Source organism: Coregonus clupeaformis, chromosome 39 (genome assembly GCF_020615455.1).
Source record: "Coregonus clupeaformis isolate EN_2021a chromosome 39, ASM2061545v1, whole genome shotgun sequence".
NCBI classification, from domain to species: domain Eukaryota; kingdom Metazoa; phylum Chordata; class Actinopteri; order Salmoniformes; family Salmonidae; genus Coregonus; species Coregonus clupeaformis.
The window spans coordinates 17,348,959-17,362,378 of NC_059230.1; the positions used below are offsets into that span (position 1 = coordinate 17,348,959).

The 13,420-nt window shown below is 42.2% G+C and overlaps 1 protein-coding gene across 3 annotated transcripts in view; it reads left to right on the forward strand.

The window, feature by feature from the left end:
• Positions 1 to 12,919, forward strand: part of LOC121554383 (regulator of G-protein signaling 12) — a 63,862-nt gene extending 50,943 nt beyond the window's left edge. For all 3 annotated transcript variants that reach the window (XM_041867945.2, XM_045211976.1, XM_041867946.2), the window contains exons 14-18: positions 134 to 233; positions 618 to 688; positions 1,218 to 1,314; positions 1,626 to 2,222; positions 12,078 to 12,919. In XM_041867945.2, coding sequence (XP_041723879.2) covers positions 134 to 233; positions 618 to 688; positions 1,218 to 1,314; positions 1,626 to 2,222; positions 12,078 to 12,394 — 1,182 coding nt within the window. In that variant the 3' untranslated portion in view covers positions 12,395 to 12,919. The remainder of the gene's footprint in view (positions 1 to 133; positions 234 to 617; positions 689 to 1,217; positions 1,315 to 1,625; positions 2,223 to 12,077) is intronic.
• The last annotated feature ends 501 nt before the right edge of the window (positions 12,920 to 13,420 follow it).

The following is a 13,420-nucleotide window of genomic DNA, read 5'->3' on the forward strand; positions in this document are numbered from 1 at the left end:
GGGTGTGGCTGAAATAGCCAAATCTACTAATTTGAATGGGTGTCCACATACTTTTGTTTATATAATGTATATAACAGGACAAATCTGAGGGGGCATGATGACTCTGCTAAAACGCTGTGTTGTGTTTTGACAGAGTGGAGAAACGGAGCCCCTAGACCTGGGGGCGCCCATATCCAGCCTGGACGGCCTGCGTGTGGTATTGGAGAGAGCAGACCCCGTTGCCTCAGGGAAAGGTAAGACTGCCCATCACACCGAACACCAAAGACAGAGATGAGAGACAGATAATGAAGAAAGCCACCATTCCATCTTCTACAGTGACCTAACCAGATCTGTTTGTCTTGCCAAGTCCTATGGTCATTGATTTGGCATGATGAACACTCAAACCCCCCAAACAGCCACCAAGATAGTGGCTGGAGAAATCCAATCCAATTCCTCCAATGTTGGCCTTGCACTTCAGCCCATCTGTTTCCAGGAATTCAAACAGCTCTCGTAATCAATGTCCTGTTTTGTCGTCCCCACTGACTTCCAGTGATAAACAAAGCTATCAGAGTTAGGAGGACATGTGGGATGATTAATTGGCTCCTATTTACCTCACTGTTGTTTCTTTCTCTCCATAGACTCTAAGTCCAAGTCAGGCTCCTTGAAAGCACACCCGCCATCATTGACCACCAAGAGTCTTTCTGCAACAGTAAGGAAACCACCATCTTCCTCCTCCTTTTATCCCTGTTTTCACTTTCTCAAGTCTCCTTGAAGTAACTAAATGTGCTGTAACTCCCCTGCTATGCTGCTTCTTAACAATTGAATGTCACATAATAATTGCTCAAGTGCTCTACTCTACTTTGTTCCTGGCTGGTGTCGAGTTGTTTCTTGCTTAAATGCTGCTGCTGTAGCTGACTTGCTGACCTCCCACTTTGTAGTTCAGCCTCCAGGTCATCTTTGTAGTTGCGATCCGACCTTGTCTCCTAGGGATATTACATTCATCTGATTTACTAAGAATAAAAGAAGCGTACAAATAAACAACAAGCATCAAAGAAACGACACGCTCGTGTTTTATGGTTGTTTTTTGTGTTTCCTATAGTTCTAAAAATAACAGGGGCACAGGTGCGAACACTTAAGTAAGTCTGCCCAGGATGTGTTGTAGTGGTGTTGGTACAGGGCATGCACACCCTATTCCCTCACCCCCTTAACGGAGTGCGTTGTTATTGTTGCGTCTGCAGGGAGATGACAGGTCGTCTGGAAAGGCAAGCGGACCAGATCCGTCGCTCCCTGTGGAAAAGAGAAAGCCGAAAAAGATTAATATAGATGAAGCTGAAGGTAAATCCCCCTCTATTTCCAACGTGCTGTTGCTTCTCTGAGCTTTGCTTCGCCGCATCACTAACACCAACTGTAAAAGAAGCCTTCAACCTTCATTGTTATCTGTCAGTGCAGCGTGGGACTGTGCACGTTAAATTAACTAATCCCCTTTTTATTTGACCTATTTTCTTGTTCTTTGGGAGGGTGTTAGATAGGGTTGCAAAATGATGGTACCTTTCTTTTCTGGGAAACTTTTTTGGGGAAAGTTACCGGAATTTTGCAACCCTAGTTTTAGGAATATGAAGTAACTCTACTGCTTTCTCTCTCTTTAGAATTCTTCGAGCTCCTGAGCCGGGCGCAGAGCAGCCGGAGAAATGACCAGAGAGGCCTCCTGAACAAAGAGGACCTGGAGTTACCTGACTTCCTGCGGTTAATCCCCGGCTCCCCCTCCACTCTCTCCCTAGACGTGGCCTGCTCCACCCCCACCTCCATCAAACAAGGCCAGAGGGCGGGCAGGGAGAACGGGGTTGGCGGTGCCCCTGCCCGCGGCCCCCTCAACGCCAGCCTGCGCTCTGAGAGCCTGGACTCCTCCCCCAGCAACACCAACGGACACTCCCACTCCGCTGCGGCGCGCCGAGCGCTACTGCCCCCGCCCCGCCGCCCCGTCCCCCCCTTCAGCGCCGCCATCTCACCCATCCCTCGCCCCTCGGAGTCTAGAGGCCCGGGCCTTAGGGCGCTGGAGGAAGACACCCACGCTGACCTGACCCTGGTGGGCGAGGGAGACATCACCAGCCCCAACCACACCTTGTTGGCCCCCGCCCCTGCGCTGCTGTCCCACGAGGGCAGCCTGCCTGAGGTCAACTTCACCCCTCCTTTGCCCTGCGCCCACTCCTTCCATGATGGTGGTGGGAATGGCCAGTCCAGCTCAGGTATTTCCACAGTGTGACTATGCATTAGTGTGTTGGTGTGTGTGTGCGTGTATGTATGTGTTTGTGTGTGTGTGAGAGACAGAGAGTGTGTGATCGTGTGTGTGTCTGAGGGTGATCTGACCTCCAACGACAACTCCTTTTATACTGACTTCAATGCACTTTATTTACAACTGAAAATGTATTCTCTCTCAGTAGTACCCCAGTCATTTTTACTCCTTTGAATATTTTCGAATGAACATAGATAGCGTTGTTTATGTGGTCACTTTCAATAGTAAGTTCAGCTCAATTGTAAATAGTGATGTATATATTTTGAAATGAATTACATTTATATTCGCACACCACTGAACTGATGGGTTTTAGTGATAGTAAACCTTAAAAAGTTTCATATTGTTGTACCACAGAGGATATGAGGATGCAGATTTGACCCAGGTAAATAAAAACTCAGTTCATAATGCCTACATACTGTAATGCTGTAATAATCAACATGACAGTTGTCATTACAATCCATGAAAAATAGACATACTATAATTTGACAGTAACCAATTGTAGCGAGCTACAATTACCATGCAAGTGTGAATTGTTTGATTGATTGATTCAAATAGAGAACCTGGAATAGATTGCAATGAGTCACAGCCTTTCATGTCAATAAAAGCTCAATGCCAGCATTATGAATGTATAATTGGAGTAAAGTCCTAAACCTAGTACATAGCTACAGACAAGATAAAACGTAAGCAGTTATGAAATTGTTATTTGAAAAGATGATCATGATTGTTCTTAACTGCCTGTACTTATTTTAATCGAAAAGCTGTGTTTTCTTCCATCCCATCCTCTAATGCAATGCAATTCAACAATTTAGATAATAAATAAGAGGTTTTTTGCTCTGATTTTACTCTATCTGGTAATATATAGAAGGAAAACTGAACCAGTTTCTTTACAAGATGTTGATAATTATAGACTCCTTGATGAAAAAACAGTAATGATAGAGGTCCTTTTGAAATGAACGTTATCATTGTTGAATTGCATGTCACACTCTGTCTGAAATCATCCTATCCCTCTGTAGATGCCTGTTGTAGATAATCATGACAATTAATTCTGTATCTGTGTTTGATTAGATCTAATAAATGTTAGACCTGGAGTCACATCGTCTGTCTTTTTACACGTTTATGATCTCAAATTCAGTTATCACTCCATGCCTCTTCTTCTCCAACTTTCCCTAACACTACATACATCTCTTTCATTTAGTTTGTCTTCCACCTCCTCCCTGACCTGTGCTTGCATGGTAGCTGCTTTGTCTATGCGCTTCTGAGAAGCTTGTGGCGTCTGTGTCAGAGTAATTCTGATTTGTTTGTGTGTAGTTCTGATTGTTGTGTCTGTGTGAGAGGTCATTCAGTGGCGTTTGTGTTGTTTGTGTGTAATTCTGCCTGTTTTGTCTGTCTTGCTTTAGTCTGTCTTTCTAAGGGATTGCAAAATGTCTGTAACTTTCCCATAATTTCTAGGTTTTCCAGAACTCCCAGTTGTAGGACTCCCAGCTTTCCGGTTTATTCCTTCCTGATTCCAGGAATCTTCAAACCAGGATTTCTGGAAAACCTGGGAATTTTGAGAAGGTTACGGGAATTTTGCAACACTAGACTCTTTTGTTTTTACTGCTTTCTGTAATGTACCTCAGCTAATGCATAATTATTTCTCTATGAGCAGTGAAGAGCTGTATCAGTCCTGCACATGGATTTCATTTTCTATACCCCCTACGAACTGGTCAGTTTCTAGTTCTCCACTATGTAGTAAGTCAGGTTGATAGTCATGGTTAGCCTGATAAGTTTGTGAATGCAGTCAACTAACTCCCGATAAATTACAAATTTGATTGAGTGCACTCTGCCGCAACAGTCCCAAGCTGTTGCATTTATCTGGAGTCAACTGTATATCATTCACTATCTATCTCTATTGGGGTGGGTAAGTCTGTCAAAACAAAATGAACAGTTGATAGTGGTGGGCAGGGCATCCATTGTAATCACCAACATTATGATCTGCAACCGTAATTTATTGTTGTCACAAGACAACCAGTTTAGCTGTGTGATTTCACTTCAGTCTTGTCTCACTGGTGTTCAAAAGCCCTATTAGAGTAATAACAACACGCTTTGATGTCCCAATTTAAAAGGAAGCCTTATCCAGCTGTGTTGTTTGAAGATCTATACAGCTAAAAAAGGAATTAAGAGAAGGCTAGAATTCAAGCTTTTATTTACATGGACTCATAAGTACTGTCTCAAAAAGCATTTGTTTTGTTTAAAATACTTGTGCTTGATTGAACTTGTCTGGAGCAATGGAACCAATGGAATAGTCCCCAAAGTGCAAACCCTGTCCATCTAGCACTCCAGGCAGGCTCAATCAATCGCTGAAAGTATTTGAAAGAAAACAAATTCTATTTGAACCCAGGCCTGCAGCTCAAAGGAAGGATCACTTCAAAGTATACAGAGGCCATCAGTCAGGTGGACACAACATGTCTAGCCCTGACCTTTTCTTAATAGCTCTGTCAATAGATATTTGTAAGGTGATATGTGTACACAAGTTGATATGGGAGGTTAGTATAAGCCTTGCAGTGAGTCTCTGCTCGTCTGTTCTGGTTGCAAACGCATCAGCCTGTCCCTGCCACCTTGGGAACCATGGTAACAGGTCCATCTTGCATTAGTTGACTGTTTTGCTGCAGAGAAACTATTGCTCTCTCTCGCTACATCTGAAAGGCAACATTTTACGTTATCATGGCTGTGTAAGTAATTACCTTTGACCCTTAAAGAGGACAAACTGACACAGCATCAGAGAGAAATGATTGTATGCAGTGTTTCAGGCACATTTCTGCATAAACTCAAAAAATTGGATGTTGTGTCAACAATTACATATAAATGTCATAATCTCCTACTTCAGTCAATCAAACTACAGTCTTCTTAATCATTGTGATGAGTAGAAATGAAATCATTCCTCTGTTACTTTATGGCTACTGTCAATACTACCACCCTCTGCTGGTGAAAGTGTTTCCCACAGGTTAACAGAAGCCAGAGAGAAAACAACATTATCACAAACCAAAGGTTTCATCAAATAATAGCAGCCTACGGTCTATGTTCCCTGGGGTTTACTTATAGGTGTGGAACAGAGTTCACCTCAACCTTGAATTAGTGGTTAATTAACTAATTAAGTTAAGCATGAAAAAGTTAGTTATTCTTAGTCTGGTCCCAGATCTGTTTGTGCTCTTGCCTACTCCATTGCTGTCAGTCAAGCCTAACATGTTTGCATGACAGTGAGTGTTGGCATGATGGCATCAACAGACTGATACTCAGACTTAGTGGTTATGGGGTCAGCTCCTATAGGATATCCCAATTCAATCCCTGACAAATACATTAATGTAAACTCATGTTGAAAACAAAACACTGGTCTGTTAGGGTCACCCCACCTGACGTGAAATAACAATCTGTATGACCTCATGAGTGTGATGTGTTGAGATATATTTACCATTTTAATATCTAAAATATATCATCTGTTATCTATTTAATTATGTTTTTCCTTTCCGTGTAAAATCAAATGATGGTTGTGCATCTGGTCAGATAAGCATGTATTGCTAGTTATCTTTTAAATTAATTATTTAGTCCACTAGAGGGCGACAGTATATAGTTAAACTGTTCTTCCACAGCCATGCATTGCATCAATCTCATCTGCCATACTAGGGCATTTGAGGATAAACCCAAACATGTTCCATTTTCTAGTCATAGCAAAGAACCAATACATAAATACATAAAATTGGACATCATCCCATTTCTCGTTGCCAGTGTTTTCACTGTAGTTTTCATATGAAGTGCAGGTGTACAGTGAGGGAAAAAAGTATTTGATCCCATGCTGATTTTGTACGTTTTCCCACTGACAAAGACATGATCAGTCTATAATTTTAATGGTAGGCTTATTTGAACAGTGAGAGACAGAATAACAACAACAAAAATCAAATAAAACGCATGTCAAAAATGTTATAAATTGATTTGCATTTTAATGAGGGAAATAAGTATTTGACCCCTCTGCAAAACATGACTTAGTACTTGGTGGAAAAACCCTTGTTGGCAATCACAGAGGTCAGACGTTTCTTGTAGTTGGCCACCAGGTTTGCACACATCTCAGGAGGGATTTTGTCCCACTCCTCTTTGCAGATCTTCTCCAAGTCATTAAGGTTTCGAGGATGACGTTTGGCAACTCAAACCTTCAGCTCCCTCCACAGATGTTCTATGGGATTAGGGTCTGGAGAATGGCTAGGCCACTCCAGGACCTTAATGTGCTTCTTCTTGAGCCACTCCTTTGTTGCCTTGGCCGTGTGTTTTGGGTCATTGTCATGCTGGAATACCCATCCACAACCCATTTTCAATGCCCTGGCTGAGGGAAGGAGGTTCTCACCCAAGATTTGACAGTACATGGCCCCGTCTATAATTTTAATGGTAGGTTTATTTGAACAGTGAGAGACAGAATAACAACAAAATAAAACGCATGTCAAAAATGTTATAAATTGATTTGCATTTGAATGAGGGAAATAAGTATTTGACCCCTCTCAATCAGAAAGATTTCTGGCTCCCAGGTGTCTTTTATACAGGTAACGAGCTGAGATTAGGAGCACACTCTTAAAGGGAGTTCTCCTAATCTCAGCTTGTTACCTGTATAAAAGACACCTGTCCACAGAAGCAATCAATCAATCAGATTCCAAACTCTCCACCATGGCCAAGACCAAAGAGCTCTCCAAGGATGTCAGGGACAAGATTGTAGACCTACACAAGGCTGGAATGGGCTACAAGACCATCGCCAAGCAGCTTGGTGAGAAGGTGACAACAGTTGGTGCGATTATTTGCAAATGGAAGAAACACAAAATAACTGTCAATCTCCCTCGGCATGGGGCTCCATGCAAGATCTCACCTCGTGGAGTTGCAATGATCATGAGAACGGTGAGGAATCAGCCCAGAACTACACGGGAGGATCTTGTCAATGATCTCAAGGCAGCTGGGACCATAGTCACCAAGAAAACAATTGGTAACACACTACGCCGTGAAGGACTGAAATCCTGCAGCGCCCGCAAGGTCCCCCTGCTCAAGAAAGCACATATACAGGCCCGTCTGAAGTTTGCCAATGAAGAACTGGGTGAAAGTGTTGTGGTCAGATGAGACCAAAATCGAGCTCTTTGGCATCAACTCAACTTGCCGTGTTTGGAGGAGGAGGAATGCTGCCTATGACCCCAAGAACACCATCCCCACCGTCAAACATGGAGGTGGAAACATTATGCTTTGGGGGTGTTTTTCTGCTAAGGGGATAGGACAACTTCACCGCATCAAAGGGACGATGGACGGGGCCATGTACCGTCAAATCTTGGGTGAGAACCTCCTTCCCTCAGCCAGGGCATTGAAAATGGGTTGTGGATGGGTATTCCAGCATGACAATGACCCAAAACACACGGCCAAGGCAACAAAGGAGTGGCTCAAGAAGAAGCACATTAAGGTCCTGGAGTGGCCTAGCCATTCTCCAGACCTTAATCCCATAGAAAATCTGTGGAGGGAGCTGAAGGTTTGAGTTGCCAAACGTCATCCTCGAAACCTTAATGACTTGGAGAAGATCTGCAAAGAGGAGTGGGACAAAATCCCTCCTGAGATGTGTGCAAACCTGGTGGCCAACTACAAGAAACGTCTGACCTCTGTGATTGCCAACAAGGGTTTTTCCACCAAGTACTAAGTCATGTTTTGCAGAGGGGTCAAATACTTATTTCCCTCATTAAAATGCAAATCAATTTATAACATTTTTGACATGCGTTTTTCTGGATTTTTGTTGTTGTTATTCTGTCTCTCACTGTTCAAATAAACCTACCATTAAAATTATAGACTGATCATGTCTTTGTCAGTGGGCAAACGAACAAAATCAGCAGGGGATCAAATACTTTTTTCCCTCACTGTATAGTAGCGAGTGGTTTTGATTCTAAGGCTTTGTGATATCATTGGCCTACCACACAAGCTTTTGCAGAAATGGGCTGATTTATCTTTGTCCATATCTGGAATTTAGAAAAGCTTTTATACTTTCAAATGCAATCGACTACTTAGGCACAGGGCTAGGCTTAGTATTCACCCCACTGCAGCTACTTCTTAACAACAAAATGAAAATGTGACAATCGTAATATAGAATAGAAAATAAACATAATTAGCTTACACTGATTCAGAATTCTTGCTTGAGGGACCTAGTGGCTCAATGATCCTTTAACCTCACTTTAAATCCCTCTGTCTTCTCCGTCTGTCTGACTGACACACCTGAAAGCTGGCTACAGCTGACCCTGAATCATCCATCTGGCAGAAACCAGGGGTCCTTGGGGCTGATCTCAGCCAGTCTTAGTGAGCTGTGCAACTGGTTCTGTTCCAAACTGGCCCTGTGGAGAAATGGTCTGTCTGGGCGAGTCTGGTGCCATGGCCCATTGATGGACAAGAACCCGACAGCCAGCCAGCACAGGGTCATGTTATGAACAGTGTCAAGACAGAAATCATACCTCTCAACTCAAATAGGCCTACTGTAATGAGAGAACATTTATTCCAGACCACTTCAATCGTGCCTTCAGAAAGTATTCACACCCCTTGACTTTTTCCACATTTTGTTGTGTTACAAAGTGTAATTAATATTCATTTAATTTTAATTTTTGTCAACGATCTACACAAAATACTCTGTAATGTCAAAGTGGAAGAAAAATGTGAACATTTGTAAAAAATTCATAAAACATAATAAAATATATCTTAATTAGATAAGTATTCAACCCCTGACTCAATACATGTTAGAATCACCTTTGGCAGCGATTACAGCTGTGAGTCTTTCTGGGTAAGTCTCTAAGAGCTTTGCACTCCTGGATTGTACAATATTTGCTCATTATTCTTTTAAAAATAATCAACAAGCTGGTTGTTGATCATTGCTAGACTGCCATTTTCAGGTCTTGCCATAGATTTTCAAGCCGGTTTAAGCCCAAACTGTAACTAGGCCACTCAGGAACATTCAATGACGTCTTGCTAAGCAACTCCAGTGTGTATTTGGCCTGTTTTAAGTTATTGTCCTGCTGAAAGGTGAATTTGTCTCCCATTGTCTGTTGGAAAAAAGACTGAACCAGGTTTTTCTCTAGGATCTTGCCGATGACAAGCATACCCATAACATGATGCAGCCACCACCATGCTTGAAAATATGAAGAGTGGTACTCCGTGATGTGTTGGATTTTCCCCAAACATAATGCTTTGTATTCAGGACATGAAGTTCATTTATTTGCCACATTTTTTGCAGTTTTACTTTAGTGCCTTATTGCAAACAGGATGCATGTTTTGGAATATTTGTATTCTGTACAGGCTTCCTTCTTTTCACTCTGTCAATTAGGTTAGTATTGTGGAGTAACTGCAATGTTGTTGATCCATCCTCAGTTTTCTCCTATCACAGCCATTAAACTCTGTAACTGTTTAAAAGTCGCCATTGGCCTCATTTCAAATCCCTGAGCGCTTTCCTTCCTCTCTGGCAACTGAGTTAGGAAGGACGCCTGTATCTTTGTAATGACTGGGTGTATTGATACACCATCCAAAGGGTAATTAATAACTTCACCATGCTCAAAGGGATATTCAATGTCTGCTTTTTTATTTATACCCATCTACCAATAGGTACTCTTTGCGAGGCATTAGAAAACCTCCTTGATCTTTATGGTTGAATCTGTGTTTGAAATTCACAGCTCAACTGAGGGACCTTACAATGATCTATGTGTGTGGGGTACAGAGATGAGGTGGTCATTCAAAAATCATGTTAAACACTACTATTGCACACAGAGTGCGTCGATGAAACTTTATATGTGATTTGTTAAGCAAATTGTTACTCCTGAACTTATTTAGGCTTGCCATAACTAAGGGATTCAATACTTTTTGACTGAAGACCTTTCAGCTTTTTGTTTTTAATTAATTAGTAAAAATGTCTAAAAACATAATTTCATTTTGACATTATGGGGTATTGTGTGTAGGCCAGTGACACAAAATATCAAGTACAGGCTACATATCAGCATAATTTAAAAAATATAGTTTGGCCTTTTGGCATATTCACTAACACAAGTATGGCAGAAGCACACTTTTGAGAACAGCCATAATGATGACACTACGCTGTCACTGTAATGTTGCATTTATTAAGATACCTAATTATGAGCTCTTGCATAGCATGACATGAATACGCTATAGATATGCTATGGATATATTTTATTAACCTTTAATAATGCTGTTGGGACCTGTTATAACATGTTCATGACATGCTTGTAGATGTGTAATAAATGCGTTATGGACATGTAGTCAAAGTAAATCGTTACCGTTGCTTCATGAGACAATATTGAGCACATCAACTTGTTAAGTAGGCCTACACTTGGCAAAGAGGTTCTGTTTGTGTTTTCAGCTGTGACAAGGGAACGTTGTGGAGGCTGTGTTTATAATACTGCTTTGACTGTGAATCAGAGACGAAGGAGGTCAGAGGGTGTGTGTATTGGAGTGCTGTGTATGAATCACTTAGAACTCCTGTTGAAAAGCTGGGGGTCACTGAGTGCAGGAGGGACGAAGAGAATTATCACTCAGTGTTAGCTCTGGCCTCTCTCGACTCGCGCACCCTCAATATAATAGAGAAGTGTTGCGGGGGAACTGTATGAGTCAACGCACTCTAGAACCCTTTCCTCTAATCATGTGATGTCTCATTATGTACACCGGCTTCAGGTCAGATATTCTTTCTCCATCTGCGATATTCACTTGTCAAACACTTGTCAAAGATAAGAATACAGCTAAAAACTGCACTGATCCAGCTCCATTATGACTACAGATTTGAATCTGGATCCAGAAATGCACCTTTGATAAAGTTCTTTATTATGTAATCCTGTTTCATAGTGTATCATCATATTAATGCAACACTGCTCAGTTTGTGTGCAAGCTCCACGTTTGGTTGACATCCAACAAGTCTACACTCTTAGAAAAAAGGGTTCCAAAAGGGTTCTTTGGCGGTCCCCATAGGAGAACCCTTTTTGATCCATATATAACCCTTTTTGGTTCCAGGTAGAACTCTTTTGGGTTCCTCTGTGGAAAGGGTTCTACATGGAACTCAAAAGGGTTCTACCTGGAACCAAAAAGGGTTATTCAAAGGGTTCTCCTATGGGGACAGCCGAAGAACCCTTTTAGGTTCTAGATAGCACCTTTTTTCCCCAAGAGTTTAGACTAGGGCTCTCCAACACTGTTCCTGGAGAGCTACCCTTCTGTAGGTTTTCACTCCAACCCCAGTTTTAACAGACCTGATTCAGTTTATCAACCAGCCAAACATTTTCTAATCAGGTGCGCTAGATTAGGTTTGGAGCGAAAACCTACAGGACGGCAGCTCTCCAGGAACAGGGTTGGAGAGCCCTGGTGTAGACAGTAGTAGAGCACAGTACACAGTGGATCTAACGAGTAACCAATCAGTTAAACTGTTTCAGTTTGTTATTTTGAAGGCAAGTGGACAAGCTGAATGGCATGCATAGAGCTTTTGATGGCTGAGATGGTTTCATTTTGTTAGATCATAGGGCACAATGTTCTGAACTGATCCTGGGCCAGAAGCCATCAAGCCAAATACTCTGTGCCTGATGCTTTGTCACCCACGGGTCACTTCTCTGAGATCAGTTCAATGGACATACTGCATTTCAAGGGTCATAATGGAGATGGAAAAAGCTCTTCTGGAGGGTTTCTTTGGTAGATTGGTACCCATCCTTCATACACTGTAGCTGGGCTTTTGACTTGTTTGACCACTGTGGTTAAAATGTGTCTGATTCTCCCATCACTCCCCTCTACCCAGAGAGAAGAAAAAGAGCATGTGCTCTTGACCGCTCCCACAAGAGGGCACCTTGTCTTGGAGCAGTCCGCTCTCAGCCAGCACTGCAGGAGGTGATGGACGTGGAGGGAGTGTGCCCGGAGGAAGAGGAGAAGGTGGGGGAAGTCACCATCACCCAGGGAGAGGACTCGGAGCTCAGCGTCAGTTTCCAAGGGTACGCCGCTGAGCTCCGGCAGTGCCAGAGCCGAATGAAGACCTCCCACGTGCCCCTCAACGCCCACGACCAATCAGAAGGGAGCAAAGACACCAAGACTGACATATACAAGGCCACCATCGTGTGAGCTCTGAGGCTGAGCAACCCTCACCAGCACTTTTCAAGCTTGATTCACTGTCTGTTCAAACAGGAACTTACTTGATGAACAAGGGACTTTTACTGTAAAAAGCTGTCGTTTTTCACTCCAGAACTGATAGAATGTATAATAATTGTATGGTGATAGATATTGTATTATGGATCATTACTGACTATGCCGTACTGTTTAGCGGATATACATTTTCATGAAGTGATGAAAAGGAAAATAATTGCCAGTTCAGATTAATGAACAATTTGGTAATAAACTACTGTTTGGGAATTTATTAGGGGATACCTTGTTTTAGATGGATGCTAATACTGTGGGTACTGTAAAGCAGGGGATATAGAATTAAGCCTCTTTCAGGTAGTTGATAGGATTCACACATTGTTGGAACAAGAGAAACTCCTTTCAATGCTAGTGCATTTTACTGTATTATTCTGGTCATACACTGAGTGTACAAAACATTATGAACACCTGCTCTTTCTATGACATAGACTGACCAGATAAATCCAGGTGAATGCTATGATCTCTTATTGATGTCACTTGTTCAATACATTTCAATCAGTGTAGATGAAGGGTACGATGCAGGTTAAATAAGGATTTTTAAGCCTTGAGACAATTGAGACATGGATTGTGTATGTGTACCATTCAGAGGGTGGATGGGCAAGACAAAAGATTGAAGTGCCTTTGAACAGGGTATGGTAGTAGGTGCCAGGTGCACTGGTCTGTGTCAAGAACTCCACCAATGCTGGGGTTTTCATGCTCCAGGTTTCTGTGTGTATCAAGAATGGTCAACTCAATATTAGGAAGGTGTTCTTAATGTTTTGTACACTCAGTGTACACTGTTTCATGGTGAACAAAATATGATGCCTCTTCATGTCTGTACATTTGATCTATTATGGTCTGGCTTGATGTTTAGCTGTTCAAATTCCACTCAATAAACATTCCCACCTTTATAATGCCAGAATGGAAGCCTCTGTTGTTAGTCATTTTGAAGGATTTTATTAAAGGGTCAAT